At 51.9% G+C, this 20,254-nt stretch overlaps 7 protein-coding genes across 7 annotated transcripts; 3 read left to right on the top strand and 4 right to left on the bottom strand.

The window, feature by feature from the left end:
• Positions 1-1,144: 1,144 nt before the first annotated feature.
• Positions 1,145-6,976, bottom strand: GT037_000496 (glycosyltransferase family 90 protein; the record flags this gene model as incomplete). The annotated part of the gene is made up of 9 exons (XM_038925543.1): positions 1,145-3,202; positions 3,249-3,404; positions 3,452-3,859; positions 3,905-4,283; positions 4,334-4,389; positions 5,385-6,130; positions 6,179-6,403; positions 6,451-6,769; positions 6,824-6,976. Coding segments are annotated over 9 exons (4,500 nt in total), but the record flags the coding sequence as incomplete, so codon positions are not given.
• A 667-nt stretch (positions 6,977-7,643) lies between these two features.
• Positions 7,644-8,723, bottom strand: GT037_000495 (6-phosphogluconate dehydrogenase 2; the record flags this gene model as incomplete). The annotated part of the gene is made up of 4 exons (XM_038925542.1): positions 7,644-8,197; positions 8,250-8,568; positions 8,622-8,633; positions 8,679-8,723. 4 exons carry the CDS (start codon positions 8,721-8,723, stop codon positions 7,644-7,646), a joined length of 930 nt encoding a protein of 309 aa, XP_038791398.1.
• Positions 8,724-9,073: 350 nt separating this feature from the next.
• On the top strand, positions 9,074-11,280 carry GT037_000494 (n-acetylglutamate synthase; the record flags this gene model as incomplete). Its single annotated transcript, XM_038925541.1, has 2 exons — positions 9,074-9,127; positions 9,178-11,280. The coding sequence occupies 2 exons, from the start codon at positions 9,074-9,076 to the stop codon at positions 11,278-11,280; spliced, it is 2,157 nt and encodes a 718-aa protein (XP_038791397.1).
• A 1,783-nt stretch (positions 11,281-13,063) lies between these two features.
• On the top strand, positions 13,064-13,635 carry GT037_000493 (uncharacterized protein; the record flags this gene model as incomplete). The annotated part of the gene is made up of 2 exons (XM_038925540.1): positions 13,064-13,130; positions 13,178-13,635. The coding sequence occupies 2 exons, from the start codon at positions 13,064-13,066 to the stop codon at positions 13,633-13,635; spliced, it is 525 nt and encodes a 174-aa protein (XP_038791396.1).
• A 489-nt stretch (positions 13,636-14,124) lies between these two features.
• Positions 14,125-15,087, bottom strand: GT037_000492 (uncharacterized protein; the record flags this gene model as incomplete). Its single annotated transcript, XM_038925539.1, has 1 exon — positions 14,125-15,087. One exon carries the CDS (start codon positions 15,085-15,087, stop codon positions 14,125-14,127), a length of 963 nt encoding a protein of 320 aa, XP_038791395.1.
• A 705-nt stretch (positions 15,088-15,792) lies between these two features.
• On the top strand, positions 15,793-16,380 carry GT037_000491 (uncharacterized protein; the record flags this gene model as incomplete). Its single annotated transcript, XM_038925538.1, has 1 exon — positions 15,793-16,380. The coding sequence occupies one exon, from the start codon at positions 15,793-15,795 to the stop codon at positions 16,378-16,380; it is 588 nt and encodes a 195-aa protein (XP_038791394.1).
• A 1,459-nt stretch (positions 16,381-17,839) lies between these two features.
• GT037_000490 (fad nad-binding domain-containing protein) lies at positions 17,840-19,483 on the bottom strand (the record flags this gene model as incomplete). The annotated part of the gene is made up of 4 exons (XM_038925537.1): positions 17,840-18,170; positions 18,220-18,645; positions 18,693-19,242; positions 19,297-19,483. The coding sequence occupies 4 exons, from the start codon at positions 19,481-19,483 to the stop codon at positions 17,840-17,842; spliced, it is 1,494 nt and encodes a 497-aa protein (XP_038791393.1).
• Between the last annotated feature and the right edge of the window lie 771 nt (positions 19,484-20,254).

The following is a 20,254-nucleotide window of genomic DNA, read 5'->3' as shown; positions in this document are numbered from 1 at the left end:
GAACGGAGAAACGCAGAGAGAAAGGTCTCTTTGCTTGTGGCATCCGGCAGAATAGCCGTGATTTACCAACATGTTTGAGCAAAAGCATGTTTGAGAAGAGGAGAGGGATTACGCACATAGTGATACTACGTGGTGCTTTCTTCGGAGGTAAGGCCATGCTGCAACAGGACATGGGCATAAAGATGTGTCTTTTCGTATTCTCTTCATCTCCCGAATCGTATCTTGTAGCAAAATATTCCAACGAGCACGAGAATAATTCTCAACACGCACCCCTCAGTTCGGCACAGCACATGTGATTCGCTGCGTTGCGCTCTTGAGAAGCAAACTCCATGAGTTGCTGGCGTTTACTTTTTGGAGCACATCAACCTTTCTTTAATAAGAAAAGAGAAGACAAAGCTGCAGCAATATACCAAACATACGGTTCCCTTCTCTGCAGCAGAGCGAGCGAACGACAGCACACCCGGAGCCCAAAAAAGTTCGATTTTGTACAGCCACTCCCACGCGCTCCATCTGTTTTTGATTCGTCAATTTTCGTTATCTTTGAGAAACAGTTCGCAGAGAGGAGAAAAGTACAGCCAGGGACTGTTGTATTGTGCTCTCGCGCAAACGCACTACGGTACATGCCGGCTTATTGAAACCCCAGAATTCTCGTATCAAGAGAGACCGCAGCTGGCAAGCATAGGACTGGCTCCCGGGTTATTAAGATCTTAGGGTTTCAGGTTTCCAGTAGCCTATGAGTCACAAGTTGTCCGTATTTCTTGTATGGAGAGAAAGCCTTCCAACAGGCCAACTCATGTACATTTCAGTTTGCGATTTGGAGATAGGGTTCAGTCCATGAAGTTTGCGCAATGTATGTTTTGGCACATCAAGACAGAAGAATTTGTTAGGAGAGAAAGAAGACGCATTGGAGGCAGAGATGAGCACTTAATATGGTCTGTCGTAAAGCGGTCTATGGATCGGGCCACGCAACTAGCTTTGGCTAGCAGAGAGACGATGACGTTGGTCACCAACACAACAAAATACATATATGAGCGGCTCGTGAGTGACAGAAATTTCACCAATTGTGCTCCGAATGGGAGTGTACGCCATGCAATGCTATCCCACCGGAAACGCCATTGTCTAAATGCCTGGCTTAGATACGATGTCACAACTCTTCCACCTCTCGCTGGACACTACTCATCCTCTCACTAGCACTCGTTTTCCCCTTCTCTATACGAAAGCCTACTTCAGTCCTCGCATCATCTGTCAGCCTCCCCCACTCAAGCAAGAGCCTGAACATGTAAACCTCCATATCCTCTTTCCTCAGCACCTTTTCAGTCCACACTTTGCCATCACGTGCAATCTTCTCCGCTGCCTTGATTTGGCCCTCCATCATGCGTTTGTTCCTTGCCTCAACACCGTATCCGCCAAAGTAGGCGAGTGAAGAGAAGAGGTCGTGCAAGCGGAGGTCCACAGGAACGAAATGTTTCCAAGCTGTGAGACGGCCTTCGTACCATTCACGGAAGAGGGCAGCTTTGAAGACGACAGAGTTGGACTGTAGAAAGGGAATAAACCGACCAGAAAAGCCAGCGCCATCAGTATCGAACAAGTATCGGTAGCGCCAGTGTTGTTTGAAATCGATAGGATCACCAAAGCCGAACTCGCGTGTCTGGCCGGTGCAGTCTTGCCCTGCGCAGCGCGCGATCGGACCGACAAAGCGCACATCAGTCTTAGTCTCGAGAAGTTTTTTGATGTCGCTCGTGCGTTTCAGCATGTATTCTAGATGGCCGCTATGGTCAGGTTTCGGGAGGAGGATCGGTTGGCGGGAAGTTTCATTGTTCATCAGATGCACAAGTCGCTGGCGAAGCATACCTTTCCAGGTGCCTTGCGTGGTCACGCCCTCAGTGGTCGTCCCGCGCCAGAAAAGGACATCTACCTTATCTTGGAAGTGAGGATCAGGAAACTTTTCATCAAATCCATACTTGGTCTTTTCCATATAGTTCCACGGCGATGGGTATCTGATATCGGCATAACCTGGAGCGCGGCTCTGACTAAAGATTGGTACCATGTCATGAGTACCCATCAGGCTAGCTGGACTGAGATGCATGCCATGCAGATTGGCGATATCCGGCTGATGACAGGGCTCAGACGAGAGACTCCAATTCGCTATGAAGGCGCCCATCGAGTGACGTTGAGTACAGGTGTGGCAAAACGATTTTGTATACCAATGGCGTTCTCTCCGCGCGCGCGATTCGGGTGGGCAGGCGACGGATCCGTATGTCTCAAACGAGGACTTGATGCGAGCGTCGCTGAAGAAATGTGGATCCGATCGCACGCGGTCAACATCCGGCCACTTTTCCGCACGATTAGCACTGAAATCCTTCGTAGGACGAGAAGGCTCCGGTGTAGGGTACGGTTGCGGGTTATCCAGTGCATCCTGTAAACGTTCGTACGGTACAGCGACACGACTCTCATCATTCAGGTTCAATGCGAGGTCCATATCAGGAAGGGATTGAGCAAATCGCTGTATCATGGTCGCCGCACCATCCATCATCCAACGGTGCGTATCGGGTACATTGTTGAACACCTCCACCTTCCCGTCTCTTATGCGAATCCCACCCACCCCTTCATGCGTGGCCAGGACGGTAGCAGTACGTAGTCGAAGGTCGTCGGCGTTGAAAGACGAGAAGGGTGCCAGGTCTTTTTCGATATTGTCGTAGTCGTCGATTATGATGGAATTTCGGCTGATAGCGAAGTGATACCACTTGTCAAAATTGGGTGGGGGGTCGCGATGATAGCGTTGCCGGTAGTTTACAACAGCCTCAGTGAGAGATCGACTCCGGTAAGCCTGCGATGCCCATCGTTCGTGTTGGACTGCCGCAACGTCGATCAGAGTAGTGATGGGGTGCTCGAGAACAGGACCGTGCCGGCGATATACAACGACACCGATGGAGAAGGCGATCAGCAATACGATGAAACCGGCCGACTGGTTCCTGCCCAGACGAACCGGCACTTTTGATCGTATGCGGGTTTCGATGTTGGTATCTGTGACGAGATAAAGGATGAGCGCAATGGTGAGTAAAGTCAAACACAAAACAAGTCCAACGGTGGGTTTTGGTGGAAACGAGTAGGAAACGCCGGTGCCTAGGGCTCGAAGAAGGCCGATATATGCAGAGGAAAATGCGGCCAGGAGCAATGCGCTCATAACGCCGTACAATCGAGCCTGTGTGGTCAGTGAGATGGTGACAAGAGGGGCCATGGCAACCTACCGATTTGAGAAAACATAACGTCATAAAGGGTATCATCAACGATAAACGCAAAAGACCAAGGAGATATTCAGACGGAAATGAGAGCATCCACTCGCGATGCTCGGGCATGGCGGGGTATATGATGATGCCTGCGACAAGAAGGACTAAAGAAGATGCCTGTTGGGAGTCAGATGTGCAGTGGTGTAGAATGGTGATGGGCATACAGTAAGTGTCAAGCCAACTAGCAGGTGATTCGAGGTACCATCCTGGAGGTGGATAGTCGAGTCGTCGGCGTCGGAGATGCCATCGTCGATCAGACGGTATGAGATCTGGACAATGACACTGTCGAGCAAGAAGGCAAAGAATTGAAGGGAAGGTATTGTAGTCGCTGTCGAGTCTGCGATGGGGCAGATAAAGGTCGAGCGCAATGCGCTGGACTTGATGATGACGAGGAAGCTGCTGACGGAGAGCAGGAACGAAGGAATGATGTAGCGTGTGGAGCCATTGAAGATGAAGCTGTAGACGGAGTCGAGCTGGGTGCGTGGGCGCGTGTCAGCACTCCAGGCGGGGTATTGTCGCTGGCTAGGGTGACGAATGCTGTGGTAGAGGGCGGCGACGAGAGGGAGAAATGCCTGAGTTGGTCAGTACGGGTCGCGCAATGGCTGGGACATGCATACTAATGCAGAAGGACCACTGCACTCGACGTCTTTGGTAACGCGGTAGAAGATGGCTATGCGGCCGCAGATTGCGAACAACAAGACGGCCAGCAGGACACCAACCGCCCTCACACTCCAGCCTCGCCGTCTCCCTGGCTGGCCTGCCTCTGTCCATATCTCTTCGGCGGCATGTCTGCTCTGGACCTGGTTCAGCGCTATGGCGATATATCTTGTCGGCGGCGGCGGCTGGCTACTGCGCGACGACCAGGCCTCAATTGCGACAATGGCGAGGCCAGTCAGCAGCAAGACGACGGCGACCGTGTGCAGCGGCTTGTCAAAGGCGAAGGAGTAGTCGACGGGGGTTGCAGTGCTCAAGTAACCGGATGCTAAGACGAGGCCGCTATTGTCTGTCAGCTACTGTGGGTGCTGGTAGCCTAGTTTTGGGCTTACCACGGGAAGAGGAGCGCCTTTCTGTCCATGACGGCCGCATTCTTCGTGGTTGCGATCTAAATCTGCGGGAGGGAACAGTCGGCGCAGCGAGAGACAGTCGACATGACCTGGTGGTGGACACAACGACGTGAGACTGTGATTGTGTACTGAGGCCCGCGTCACTCCAGGCACGGCTACGGCTGCTCGGCACCTGCACCTCTCCAGCGGGCTGTGCTAACGAACCCTCACTAACGGGACGGTGGAGAAGTCCGTGCCCGCCCCGAGTCGACGGACTCAACTGCCAGCTATACGCCAATACGCGTCACTACGAAGTTTCCCATGTACATTGTGCTCCTGCCGCCTGCTGCTTCGACTTTGCAGTGGCCGGGTCATGATACCCTGCAGTCGCCGATCAGGACCCTTGACCACGATCTCCAGGGACCATCCAAAAATTACATCACGCACACCACACGGCTATCACGGCAGACGCTCAACTGCTCCGCCTCGCCGTGAGACGTGCGCGACTTGAGATCGTCCCTTTGACATACCACGACGAGTATGCAGGCCAACCTCAATGCACTGGCACCATGATATTTGCCACCCTGACACCGAGTACATTACGCACGCCTCCGTCGTCATCACTACTAATGTTAGCTTACCACCAATACAGCCCTGCTTGCGAGCGAATGGTGGGGTACATACACGTCCTCGCAATACGGGAACATGCATGCGCCTCACTTTATTCTAGCGCCAAGCTGTCGCGGCCAAGTCTATTCCCGGTGCCGTCTCCTGTCAGCACATCCTTCTCGTATTCGTTCGTTTGCATCGGATTGGAGCAGTAGACATGAATGTAATGCTTTTCATTTCAGTCTTTCTCATGTGTCATCATCTCAAGACCTCATGGATAGCTATGCCTCCTCGCAGTCTCAGTTTCTACTCCTTCGCAATCAGCAGCCTTCACAGCTAATTCCGTCTTCTCCGTCTCATCCAGCTCGACAAGAGAATCATCCTATGTCTTCCTGTCCAGGTCCACCGCCTCGGTATGTGCTGGCGACTCGTTCTTACCAAGTACCCCGCCATCCGTCTGCTCCATCTGACTCTCCGGATCATTCGCATGCGCATTGTTGATGCCGATCTCAGCCGTCGAGAACTTATCTGCCACATTACGGTAGGCCGGCACGAAGTTGACGCAGAAAGAGTAGCTCCATGCTGCGACAAAGAACGCTAGTGGAACAGTCATCGCAATGGCAGTTGGCGAATATCCTTCAAAAGGCCTTGCCTTTCCGAGCGTGTCACTGGCGCCAAATAGCAGCGGAGGTACGACAGCACCACCAGAGACACCAGCCACGATGAAACCTGAGCCACGCTTGGAATACTTGCCCAGTCCGCGCATGCCGAGCGCAACGATCGTCGGGAAGATGATACTTTCGAAGAAGAGTACCATGTAGAGCATGCTCATACCAGTATTGCCTCGCTCGGTAATAGCTGGGATAACGAAGACGATGCACATCGTCATGAAGACGAGGAATACCCATCGCGGTTTGACAAACTTCATGAGGGCACTACCCACGAATCTGCCCACGGTGAAACCGCCCTGTGCACCAGCGAGGAAACGGGCTGCTGTCGGGCTGTCTGTTTCGCCGCTGGATGTAACTCGCGTCTCTACCACGTAGTTGATGAACGCTCCAGCTATAGCTACCTGCGCTCCGGTGTAGCAGAACTGAGCAAAGGTCGCATGGAACAAGCGGTATTGCTTGTGGAAAGGCTTCACGTCAGTACCTGCATGGGTACTCTCAGCCTGGAAAGCCATGTCGGCATCTGCAGAACATTAGCGGCTTTTCATGTCTGATCCATGGAGCAACCTACCAGTGATCTCAGGAATTTCTGTAAAGTAATACAAAATCGCAAGGGCAAAGACGAAACATGCGATACCGAGATATGTCCATTGCACATTTTCAAGGGATGCTTGATCGGTTCCCACGTGGTTGAAGAAGACATAGGACCCAAGAACTGGCGCGACCACAGTGCCAATACCGTTGAAGGCTTGCGCGATGTTGATTCTGATTTCAGAATATTTGGGCGGCCCGCAGACTACCGCTGTCAGTACAGAATAGGACGTCTCAGCGATGAATACGTACCAGCTAGGTAGGGGTTCGCTGCTGTCTCTAGCGAACCTAGTCCATTGCCGATCACGAAGATAGCTACGCAGAAGCCGCCAAACGAACGGTATACGAGGCATGGCCACGCGAGCAGAGAACCCAGACCATACAGGCACAGTCCCCAGATAAAGGTGGCTTTGTAACCCCAGTGGCGCAGTAGCCAGTTGGCATGTCCGAGTGAAGCAAGTGGGTATGCGCCGAAGTATGCTGCCTGCAAGCCGGACGAGCGAGCGCGGGTTATACCAAGGACCTCCTGGAAGTGCTTGTTCAAGGTATCAATGAGACCATACGAGAAACCCTGGGTAGTGATGAGTCAATTGCTTTCATTGCGTAGTGCGCTGCCATGGCTCACCCAGAGAAAGAAAAGAATGGTGACGAGGCAGAGCGGATAAATGGACTCGCGCAAAGTGAGTTCAGCAGCGCGCGTCCTCTGATCGTCGCGACTGCGCAGTGTAGGCCTCCGGAGGAAACCCATGTTGTGCTCGTGATGCGATAGGAATACCGCCTAACGATAGGTAAGTTGGCAATGTTGATCACGTCGTGAATTGGACGGAAGAAGCGAGCATGAAAGTTGGGTTAAACAGAGTAGTGAAGTTGGGGCAGTCGCAACGTGGAGAAGCTGCAGGGTCTCGAGGCCTTTCAAGTACCTCTCACCCACGTGAGGTAGCGGCAAGGTTATCGGTTGCCAGGCCATGTGCATGGCTACCAGGTTTCGTCACAAGAGGCTACATCCCAGAGGTTGATTTTTTGAGCCCGCCGTTGCAGCCAAGGCGAAGCTTGACCTCATCAAGTGAGTGGGGAGGGGAGAAGCTGGGGTAAAACCTGGGGATTTTAACGCTGAGAAGACTAGCGTGATGCGACGGTGGGAGAATGTTCTGACAGATGATGCATCCTCGGCGTAGTTAGACCGACGACGTGCATCGAGAGAGGTTGCATCGGGTAGTGATCAGCCATGTCGCGTCATGTTTAAGCCGCGTTGAAAAGCCGCAGGCTGAAATACATATGCGTCTGCTGTGACTGTGGAAAGTAAGTCGAGTTCAGATCGCCATTACCATGCTCGTAGGGACGGCAGGGCGCTTGGGCGAGCCTTAGTGCAAGCACAAACGTTGCGACGCCATCATATGGGGATGATCATCTCAATATTCTAGAAATGCCATTGAAGATTTACCCCTCTAACCCTTGTTCTTGAAGTCCAATCCGCTCTCCTTCCTCACAACTCCATACACACTCGGGATATCTCCTTTATCGCCGATCTCACTCTTCACACCGTCCAACCTTCCCTGCGCTAATTTCAGCATCTTCATGCTTTCCTTCGCGCCACTGCTTTCCGCCAGTGACATGGCATGTCTTGCATCCTTTCTCGCTAGATCAATGTGGAAGAGAGGTTCCTCGCGCTGGTAGTAGTCACCTGCCAACATGCGCTGCGAGTACGCTGTGTAAGGGCCGGGAAACATTGTGGAGATGAACGTGTGGAGGTTGTCTACTCCGAGTCCAGATTTTTCAGCTAGAACATGGCCCTCGGAAAGCTGGGAGACCATGTTAAGGATGAAGGTGTTACCGATGACCTTCATCAGTGTAGCGTTTCCTGCTGGTTGCCCTGAGAAGTCGATGTTTGCGCGGCCCATCACACCTGTTGTATACGGGACTGCTTTTTCGCAGGAAGCCTTTGAGCCTGCCGACACACAAACCAGTTGGCCGTTATCTGCCATGGCTGGGGCGCCGAATACTGGAACCATGTTAGAATCGGCTGCTTGAGTGCAGTAACATGTGAAACGCACCAGGCATGCCTACGAATTCACCACCTTTCTCCGTTATCTTCTTCTCTAGTCCATTCGTTGTGTCAGGGTGCACGGTAGAGCAATCTACAACGAGTTTGCCATCAATACCGGCTTCGAGCATCGCATCAACAGCAGAGTTGACAGCTGCATCATCACCCAGACACATGAAGATGATGTCGGAAGACTTGACTGCATCACTGATGGTGTCAACAACTTTCGTCTTGGAACCACCAAGTTTAGAGGCGAGATTTTCAGAGCGAGAGCTCGTTCGGTTATATAGAATCAGGGGCTTGTCAAGGTTGCCCTTCTCAACCAAGTTCTGCGAAATTCATTTAGCATGAAACCTGCACGATAGGTTCCGACGCTTCATACTTTGCACATGCCCTTTGCAAGTTAGTGACATGTCGAGTGACAATGGTATATACTTACCCTGCCCATGTTGCCGAGGCCAATCCAAGCGAGTTGTGGCGCCATAATTCCTTCTGGGATTTGAACTGGATGTGTCCTTGCGGGTCATGAAGACACAATGCCAAGTGCAACAACTTATACCACGCAGTGCCTCTATCTTGCCTACCGTGAGTAAGCGCTTCGTCATGGTGTTCATCGTCGTCATCCGTCAGTAGACCCGGGGATAAGGACACAAACGGGCCGATGTCGGTTACCAGCAAATGACGTTCCCACGCTGTTATCGATGTTTGGGCCCTCGAAAATGCGGATGCGGGCGCACTTCCCCACACAATTGCAGAGTCATACGTCTGCTCCGAGCTCCCAATTGCGAAAATTCGGTCTGTGATGTGTTCAGCGGCTGGACGGTAGCATGAAGCATGTTCATCTGGAGCAAAGCCCCCGCGAGGGGCTTGGGGAAGGCTACAAACAAGGTGCGTGCGACACAGTGATTCGTACTCGTAACCATACTGACAACAAGCAGCTTCCCAAGCGCGATGACAGTGGTAAAGTCTTCGAAAAGATCCAACATGCGCGTCTCTCCACGTCCGCCCCCTACGTGCGGAAATCGTCAAGCTCAGCGAAAGAGCGACAGCGCGCCGAACGCCAGCAGCTGACGCGCCTGCTGAAGGAGTCGCCCGGCAAACGCGATGCGCGCAACTTTCTGAAGCAATTCGATGCGCCCAACAAGGGCAAAGCGGCCATCGCAGTAAAGGCTAAGGAGCTGGTCAGCGACAAGATACACAACGAGTCGGGTTCGCTGCGAACAGGCGTCAATTTGGGCGACTTGTACAAGCCGACCGTCTTTACGCGCGAGCCGCTCCCGGAACAGGAGTATCAAGCGGAACAGAAGGACGAGCCAACACATCTGGCACTTGTCAAACTTCGCCAGCCACAGACGCTTGACGACCGCACGTTGGGAGATATCGCGTTGACATTGAGTCAGATGGCACAGCTGGGGCTCAGTACCGCCGTAGTACTGGACTGCGACCACGACACCGGCGCCTACAACACAGAGTTCACGCTGGAATATGGAAACATGGTCAGAGAACAGGCTTTGCGTTTAGTGGCAGCGCTGGAAGAATACAACGAGCCAGGAGGTCTGTTGGTAGAGGACGCTCTGGGCTGCACTCCATCAGCCAACGACATGCCCAGTACAGTCCAGGTGCGGGGAGGTGTAGAGGTTCAGCACAACTACCTACTCTTCCCACCCATCGACGACGGTGTCATACCAGTCATCACGCCCTTCGCCTACGACACAAATCTGAAAAAGGTTAGGGTTCAAGCAGACGACGTGCTTCTTGCGCTTGTCCGAGAGTTTGCTGGCCTCGCCGGTCAGACAGGCAGTAATAGCCCAGTCGGCGGTGTACGGCATAAAACAAGAGACCTTGTAGAAATGCCTATCTTGGACCGCATCATCATCCTCGATCCGCTTGGTGGCATACCATCTGAAAAACGAGCAGATGGCGCCCATGTTTTCGTCAATCTGGAGGCCGAGTATCGCGACATCAAGAAGGAGCTACTGCAGCTATCGTCAGCAATCCCGGATGACAAGACCCAAAACTCAGTATCGCTTGGTACTGGGAATCCATTCTCAAAGTTTGTCGAGGAAGAAGTGGCATCAATACCAGGCGCAGAGCCACAGCAGATTAGCAACTCGGCTCCGATGCGCCATCTGAAGAATCTCGACGTGCTCGAGCGCGGCCTAAAGCTGCTACCTCCATCCTCATCTGGCCTTGTTCTTACACCGCTAGAAGCTGCAAGGAAGGCTATACCCGATGATGCGCGCACCTCGCCTGCGAAGAATCCTCTGCTGCACAACGTGTTGACCGACAAGCCAATGACATCCTCATCGCTCCCGACATCACCAACTTCTCGTTTCTTGGGATCGACTACACCAAACCCTGCCACATTCTTCAAAAAAGGCATACCTCTTACCATGATACCAGACCCGCGAATTCACGGACCATGGCAGCCACCTTCTGCAGCAAACCCAAGCATAGAGCTAGCAGATGACCCCCGCATCAACTTTCCCAAACTTGTCGATCTTATTGATGACTCATTCCGACGAAAACTTCATCCCAAGAACTACCTTCATCGTATCCGCGGCCGTCTTGCCGGCATCATCATAGCGGGTGACTATGAAGGCGGCGCAATCTGCACATGGGAGACGCCCAAATCCCTCCATGGACTCGACTTTCCCGTCAACCCATCCCCAGATTCACCCTACTATGTCCCCTACCTCGATAAATTCGCCGTCCTCACTTCTTCGCAAGGCTCTGGTGGCGTTTCAGACATCGTCTGGGCCGCTCTGACGCGGACATGCTTTCCTGATGGTGTGGTCTGGAGGAGTCGGACTAGCAATCCTGTGAACAAGTGGTATCAGGAGAGGAGCAAGGGTATGTGGAACTTGCCAGGTGATCAGTGGACCATGTTCTGGACTACACAGGGTGTCGAGAATGGGTGGAACGCTGAGGAGTGGGGTGGGATGGACAGGCAAAAGGAATTGAGGAGGTGGGATGCCTATGTGGATGTTTGTAGTGGTATCGAACCGAGCTGGGCAGACGGTATACAGAGAGTGGATTAGGCACGGTTCTTGGTGTGCCGTGCGAATATACACATGTTTCCATGACGCCAAGATCAGTTGTTTTGAGCTGCCAAGAGCCCTGCCATATGAGTCCAGCCTTTCACAAAAATCGTTGGATCCTCGTAATTGCGCTGAGCAGGTGTGTGCATGTCAGGTAGTCCTCAGCTATCAGCTTTCATGATCGGGGGCTCTGAGAGGTACATTTGTATATATATATATATATATATCCCAAGACCTTCCTCTCCTCATCCTCCTGAGTTCAGCTGCGCGAGAAGGGCAATAATTCGAATTGACATGCTGAACAAACTATGGAGTCTGTGTTTTTCCACTTCCCAGGAAATGCTTCCGAGTCACCATGGCAGCAGGACGAGGAAATTTCCATACAGTTCTCGAAAACGTTTGATTGATGACTACATGATCTCTTGGGAAGCTGAATTTGTTCACCATGCCTGTAACTGCTTTGTTAAGGAGTTGACACGGAAGTCTGTCTCGTACCATGCTTCCATTCCTGAAAGATTCTTCCTGAGAAGTCCACAGGATGCAACCAAAAATCACATCGACATAATTACATGCCTACGGGTCCTTCGCTGCTTCCATAAAGCAGATGGCCAATTTTTTTATCGGGTAGACAGTCATGAGGGTCTGCAAGTTTGAAAGAGTCAGAAACGATGTATCCATCATCGAACCCTCCCTTCTCTTTCTTATCACAAAAAGGCCATACTTAATAAAATTCACGACCATGTGGAAGATGGCTTGCGTGTCTTCGCTTTCCGAAACGTTGCGAAGAATTTTGCATGATAGTAAGAACGACCGGTGAGCTGACATCGAATTCGAATGCGGATGTTGTCAGCATGCTAATTTTTACGAATCAATCTGAGGAATTTGAGGAATTTTAAATCCACAACCAAAAACGACGGTGGCTGTAGCCATGGCCGTGGGTACCCCTCTGCTTCTTCAGATCATACCTAAGGACATCGTACTCCTGACTTACTATAATCAGCATTCTTACCGCAGATTTGAATGATTTCCCAAAAGCACTCTCTGCAGAAGACGGTTACAAAGGCTCTACAATCTTTTTATGTGCTTTATGCTGCTGTGTGCTGAAATGTCGTGTTACGATGAGCACATTCGTAGAAGTACCATCTCTTCGCGTGGTATCCCTTTCGCACTCCTCGCTTGTGAGCTGACATCTAAACTTGGACTGAACCTCGCCGATGACAACTTGGCCTGCTGCGGTATGTCCAAAAGGAATATGAATACTCGTAAACATAGTCCTGGTATTGTCGGAGTCATCTCCTGTCCTCGTAACAGCGTCAGCATCGCAAAAGCTACAAACTCCGCCAGCGCGTGGCAGGGAACTCACCGACTTTATCGCAGCAGACGCAAGATGCATCCAGAGCACACCGATGCAACTGCTTCACATATCAGAGTCCACTTCGAAAATACAGACCCCTGTCGTGATGTAATCGAGATCGCCCAAAACGGGGGTGCGCCTGGAGCCCTGAAGGGACGCGACGCGACGGCCGTGGGGAACCGAACTACAGCCGCCAGGAACACCGCCATCACACCATAATGCAGGGTGGAGTGGCCCAACGCGGGCTTTGGGGGTCTCGGAACGGAAATGTATGGCTGCTAGTACGCGAAATAAGTTTCGGTGTTTGCTGATGGGAATTGTTAATTGAAGGTGGTTGTCGCCGGAAGTTCTTGAACGTATTCATTCCTCCTTTCATATACTCCAAAGTCAATACCCGATTTTACACATACGCCGAATCAAACGATCAACATGTCAGACAACATCTACGTAAAGAGTGTTGCAGGAACCTGCATCACTTTCTCTTTCATCCTCGCTGGTAAGTCCAGAGTTCAACATTACCCAATTCACTGCTCATAGACCTAGGAAATGCCATCACACAGTCCTACATGACCGTCCCCGCGCTCCTCGTCAACTTCCCACGCGCAGGCACACCCGAACACAAAGACCGCGCACGTCTTCTGGGCCGTCAGTGGCCTCTCTGCTGGACAGTCGGCAACCAGTTTTTCCGTCCCATTTCAACTCTGGGATTCCTGGGTTACGCCTACGCTGGCTACTCAGTCTACCGTGAGGGCATGCTCGCCCGCAGTGACTGGAAGCTTTTTGGTGTTGCGGCCGTCATGCACTTGACGACCATCCTGCACTCCGCTATTAACATGCAGCCGTTGAACGACAAGTTGGAGGCGTTGGCGGAGAGGAGCAACGAGAAGGAGTTGGGTGAGGCAGAGAGCATTGCGACAAAGTGGGCCAGCTGGAACAGGCTGAGGTTGGTTACACCAACCATTGCTGGTGGCCTGGCACTGTGGAACTTGCTCTCTTTGTAGAGAACTTAAGTAGTTCGGGCCTTTTGATTGCAATTATGAGTTCGGCCATTGTGCTGCCTACCACATCTTTTTTGTATGTGTAGGTGTTTGGAGTCTAGCATAGGATCAATGAAGCGTATGAATGATTGAGCACTTCAAGTTACCCATAAATTCTGTGATTCTCATGCAACTGAGGACACCTGTTATAACGCCAACACATAGGCTGACAATATACTAGGCATATAGATGCATGTAGATCTAGGACGAATTTTGATGCTTACTGTGTTTGATTCGCTACCAGCGGAATCTCCGAGTACGATGGTGACGCAGCTGAGAACTAAGAACATGTGCGTCAGGAACGATAAGCTCAGTAATATTGGACAAGCATTGTTTGAGGATCATGAATTTATCGAAAACTACAGAAGACACCGGGACAAGGGTCAGGATCCCAAAAGCTCAAATATCCGACGCTAGAGGCTTATCCCCGCCAGCATATGGAGGCATCATCATCTATCGCTTGATAGCTTGTCCCTTCCACCCACTCCTCTCTGCCAGCCAAGTCTCGAAATCACACAGCTTAGGCTCCTCCTTCTTCAACTTGTTGATATCACAACCATAGCCCTCAGATGCAAACCAACTGATCATGACGTTCACTTCGGCGACGGCCCACATGAGCGCGGAGCCAAACATGCCGTAGGTGGCCGGCACTGGACTGCCAATAACACGCTCGAAACATCCACTCATCTCGTCCATGGTGAGCTCACTACCGGCGAGAGCCTCGGCGCGTCCGTTCCATTCTTGGTTGTTGACAAATGCTTTTGCACCGAAAAGGCCAATGTCTTCAACAGACACCCACTGGTTGGACTTGCCCTGCAATGTATCGCGAAGCGCGGCAAGGAAGACTTTGCTTGGGAAACCAGGTACTAAGTTGTCCATGAAGGCAACAGGTCGGAGAATGGTCCAGCCCATGTTCTCGCCATTCTTGCCAGCCTTCTCGAGAAGATGTTTCTCGATCTCGTACTTGCTCTGGAAATGTGGGATAGGTGTTGGGTTCTCGAAACTTCGCTCGTTGCCGCCGCGGTCAACGCTGGAGTAAACGAAGTGCGTGACGCCTTCTTTAATCGACTCGTCAATTAGAGCGTTACCCTGCACAACCTCGCTTTCGTGGGTGACATTCTTGCCTAGAGAAACTTGTACAGAGTATACACCCCAGATCTTCTCTTCTTTGCCGGCTTCTTTGAGTGCAGCCTTAGCTGATGCGAAGAGCGCTGGGCAATCGTCCAGGTTGCCTTGCACCAATTTGACGTCGGGGTGACGCTCGACAATCTTCTTTGCAGAGCCGGAGTTGGCGTCACGAGTGACAGCCAAGAGTGTGTATTCAGCGTGCGACGGGTGCTTTGCGAGTTGTTCGAGCACGGCTCCGCCTTGTTTGCCAGTAGCGCCAGTTACAAGGATAGCTTTCGTGGCGGCCATGGCGGGGTTGCTTGTTAGGGTAGAAGAGTCGCTTGGCTCCGGAGGGGCTTATGATACCGCTGTAGGTCGAGCTTGTTTTCAGCCTCAGATCTAATGATAAGCAGGAAGAACGATCACGACAGAAGAACAGAGGAAGCCTCAATAATATGCACAGCTTCACGTCGACGCGTCGCGCAAAGGATGGGACTGCCGGCCCCGCAACACCTTAGTACGACCGTTGCTTCTGTTCAGAACGCAGCTCCACTCTTCTGAATGCTGATCTCACGACGGAGCTGCAGAGAATGGGGCCCGTACAGCGAATGGTAGTCTTGTCATGATGTTCCACAACGCCACGGGTCGGTGAAGGACCACACCGACATTGCGGTGATCATGCAGGAGCATTACGGAGACCGAGCTCAACACGACTGGACGCAAGCCATGGAGGGGTTCAAAGTTTGATCACCGGTGTCGTGACTGGAAGCCGCAGTAATAGACGGGTCCGTAGATCATAGTCGGGTTATTTGCGGCTCAGGTGATCATCCGGGTAGATACTGTAGTGCGCCGTCAGAATGATCTTACTCGCTACCAGATTCTACCAGGAAACGATGAACTAGCGACGCCAGTGGAGGCAAGGTTGGCAAAGTTGGAAGCCGAAACTGCAGACACTTCGGACACGAACATATCGTAGATATCTCATTTTCAACGCAAAGTCTCTGTCATATCATAATGTCAGACCTAGGCTTCACGCCCTCCGAGATACGCTTTGCTACCGCAACTCTTGCAGCAATCGCCGCTCTCGCTCCCATCGCATACTATCTTTACCCATCGCAATCGCAAGACTCAACCAAACACCTCGAGACCTTCAATCATTTTATAAATAGCTATTCGACTCTTCGTCCCCAGGCGCTGACGACAAACGCGACGCGAGACTTTACGCATACCTCTCTCCCAGCAGAATTGAACCTACCCACACGCTCGATCCAACCTTTCCGCGAACATGCACAAATTGTATTCGATATATTCAAGGACTTCCAGGTAGTCCCGCAAAACGACGGAGATGGAGGCAAAGCAGTGCACTTCTTGAGAGATACGAACACCGTGATAGCGCACTGTAAGATGGGAGGCAAAGTAGATAAAGACCATGAACTGGGCGCACAGCTGGCTGAGAGTCACATTACGGAGTGGTGGACTGAAGGCGTGCTATTTGTAAAGCTCAGTAAAGACGGAAAGAGAGTTGAGAGCGTGAGAGAGTTCGTGCACAGTAAGAAGGCTGAGGAGCTGCATATTCGTTTGCACGGATCTGTGGAATTCTGAGCCGGTGACCTCAAGGGAACGTCCATGGTGTTCGACTTGGCATATACACATGACCGACATCGCTGACGGTCGTAGAATGCATACAGCGACGATCATTGGGGTATCAAAGTCACGTGGACACGCATTCACGTAGCGCGTTAGCGTCCTGAACAGGGATGTGTCGATATGCGCTCTACACCGAACCTACCACTACTAAACAAAAGAGTCGTGGAACAAGTAGACAATCGAATTGGTATCACAACAAGCAGAGATTCACATGTTACTCTTTCACGTCGTCCTAGGCCTATCCCCTCCCTTGCAATTTCACCACATCCATCTATCAGCCACGTTCCAACAAGCGCTCCATTACCCCTCTAAGCCACTCCAAATCCTCGCGTCTCCCTCTCTATCCGCGGTGCGACGCTCAACAAGTGCTCCCTGCAGTGAGCACTAGCGCGACTAGGCAGCGTCATAGACTTCTCTACGCGTCTGATTTCCCCGCTCTAGACCAAATAACGAAACACCGCTTGCACATCACGTACATGCTTCAGAGTTCCAATGTCCGGCGGAGAGCCGTGATAATGTATCATTAATCATGGAAGAAGGAATTAGAGAGGTATTGGGGAACTGTAGTGGTGGAACTGGGGATGTGCGTTTTGTTGCAGGGTGGGTACTTGCAACCTGGTACGAAGGTGAGATTGATTATCTGCATTGGGGTGTTGGTCTGAAGGCAGTTCTAGGAAGGTTCCAGGGTAGTCTGTACAAAATTTCCTGTTGTCTATGGGGTAAGGGGTGATGCGTTGAAGGGGCCAAATCTGCTGCTGCCCTGCTTCTTCACAATCGTCAAGTTCTGCGGCCATCTGTAGGGCGGCGGTTGTAAAAGCCGACATGAAGGGGCTCCGTCTGGGTGCGAGAAAAAGAGTTTGGTCCTTGGGTGCCCGTTCCGAGCCCGAACTCCAAGGTTGCGCCGCTTGCTTTAGCTGGGACTTTGAGGCAGGAACGGGAAACTTCCTTTCCGGCGCATCTCGGTTGCGAAACGTGTGCTTGCCGCGGACCTGCAGATGCTGTGTACCATGGCGCTTACACAATTCTCGTGTCGAATCTCAGTAAGCACATCGATAAGTGCGTGTCTCGCGACAGGAATATATGTGATATGCTGTGGTGTTCTTTGAAAGGACAAGAAAAAGCGAGTCAGCCATTAAGCGGCAAGATTGGAGCGGCAGCTGTCATTGATGGAAGAGGAGCGCCAAAAGAACGGGCGCTCCCGTTGTGGAATGACTTGCCCTAAAAAGGCAAGACCTACTAAATCATTACGCCAAGGACTTGTGCACCAAAAGCCGGAGAGCAGATTCTTTTGAAGAAGGACATGGTTTTTGAATGAAGTGGTCAAAATCATATTTCGCTATGGAGTGCTCATAAGACATATTTGTAACGCCACGCACGCAGTTTGCCCTGCGGCTATGCTTCCCAATGCTCATGTTTACTCCCAATCACCAGCGCCAAGATCGATAGCCTTACCCGCCCTCATGTCCTCCATGATCTTTTCGATACTCCAAGGCTCGTACTTGTAGCCCTTGGGGTAGTTGGGCTCGAACTTGTCCTCGTCCTTCATGTCAATACCCTCCTTCAGTGACTGTGCACTCTTCTCGTAGTTCTCGTACACGTAGGCCTCAGGGTCGTGAGACCAAACCCACTTGGGAAGCTTCGGCGCAGCACGGCGGGGGTCGAGCTTGACCTTGTCCCAGTCGGTATCTTGGAGGAGTTCAGCGTTGGAGAAACCAAGCTTCTGTGCGCAAGAGTTACGGATGAAGCTGTGTTATTGCATTAGCATATGCGTGTAGATCTGGGATGGTGGCTTACCGGAAGCGAATGTGTACGCGAACAGACTGAGGGATATTTTCCTTGCCACCAACCTGGAGACAAGAAGCTATGGAGATAGCATCCTCGATGGCTTGGGTCGCACCGTTTCCAGAGGCTGGTAGGTAAGAGTGGGCAGCGTCACCAATCTGAACGACGCGGGCAGCGGGCGATGTCCAGCTAGGCTGGGGGTTACGCCAGAGCAACTCGAAGTTGACAATGGTCTTCTCTGGAGTGGTCTCGACAAGCTTCTTGAAGATGGGCGCCCACTTAATCTTCTCCATACCAGGCATGTTGTCCATGCCGTCAAGGACCTCCTCCTTCTCGATGGTGTTGTTCCAAGACTCCTTCTCAGTACCAGTAACGTCGTGGTTCATGATCCAAACCATGACGTCCTCGCGAGACAATGTAAGCGCATATGTGGAGGGACTGTGAGCGTTAATAAATCCTCGGCTTATACAGTCACAAAGACTTACCCCAACCATGTCCTGACGATTGGTTCGTTTCCTGGCATCATCTTGAAGAACTCCTTAACCTCTGGGTCCTTGTCAAGAGCCTCTCTGGGGAAAGCAGCACGCCACATTGCCCTTCCAGACGGCCTCGCGCGCACTTGTCCGCCAACAAGCTTCTGACTCTTCGATCCAACACCATCGGCCGCGATGACCACGTCCGCCTCGTAACGCTTGCCATCGTCCGTGGTGCAACCTCCCTTGCCAGTCTGCTCGTCTTCAAAGTAGTCTACAACCCTGCGGTTGAATTCTACGGAGACACCCAGGTTTTCTACGGCGTTTACAAACATCTTGTAGACGAGCGGGCGCATCTGGAACTCGCCAGGAGGAGTATCGGGATCCAGCCCTTGTGCGCGGAGGCGGTCCGCCACCTTCTTGGGTCCAATGACAACCTCACCGGAGTGTTTGAAGGTCTCGATCCAGGCATTGTGGAGAGAAATCTTCTTGTACTCCTTGAGCAGTTCAGGCCAATGCTTTAGGAAGCGGGTTGCGCTGAGACCCATGAAGTACATGTCACCTGAGTCACATCATGAGCAATGCGTCAAGACTGCAGTTCGAGGATGCTGCTCACCAGCTGTGTTGATGTCTGCGTTCCTCTCCAGCACACGAACGTTATGTCCTTTGCGTGTGCACTCAAGGGCAGCAACCAGACCAGCCAAACCGGTACCCACGATAAGTACGTCGATACCGGTGTTAGGGTATGAGCCTATTGGCTTCGACTCCATCGTGGAGTCACGGGAAGTAAGAGCGTGAGGCATAATTGCGGTTTGATGTGTAGGATGGTTGAGGGATTGGTGTATCGTCGAAACCAACTCCAAACCAAATTATGCCTGCCTTTCATACATCTTGAGGGTTGCCTTCACCTGCATTCTCCGTTGGGGTACCAGGGAGGGTTGCCGAAGACCCCTCGGATGTCCGAGTGGCCGGCATTTCTAGTTGTTGTGCTTTCACCCTCGTACGACGGTATGCAGGTATTGGACGGAGCAATGATCATTACACTTGGCGCAAGATTGTCAGGAACACGGCTTGTTTGGTCTTGGACCGATCTCGATGACGACGAATGGTCTCTCGCGCTAGCCAAAACTCCCGATTTACCAATGTCCGTGCACTTGCGCTATGGTTCCCCACAAACTCCGGAGGCCAAGCGTGCTCAACGGCACCCTAAGCCATGTCCAAACGAGATCGGGCTCAAGGTTGCTGTGTTGGACGTACGCGCAGATGAGATTCCCGCGGCACTCCCAGCCTATCGCCTGTCTCACGGCTCTGTTCCACGTGGAGACTTGATGACTGCAGCGATTGAGATCTGATTCATGTGTAACGTCGCTAAATGTACGTCAGCCTTCCTGATGACGCTTAGACTTCATTGCTCTTGAATAGTAAAAATCGGGCCGCAAAGGCTGGCTGAAAATCGCACTTTCCTTTAGGGAAAGTTGCACGTCGAGAAATCTTTTGGTGTTACGACAGCTGAGAGGCTTTGGTTTCAGGAATGCAGCACGGGGCTTGTGCTCATTATCGAGTCGTTGGATCAT

Source organism: Alternaria burnsii, assembly GCF_013036055.1.
Source record: "Alternaria burnsii strain CBS107.38 chromosome Unknown 705, whole genome shotgun sequence".
Classification (NCBI taxonomy): Eukaryota; Fungi; Ascomycota; class Dothideomycetes; order Pleosporales; family Pleosporaceae; genus Alternaria; species Alternaria burnsii.
The sequence above is the reverse complement of the archived record's forward strand: the minus strand, read 5'-3'. Positions and strand labels throughout refer to the sequence as shown.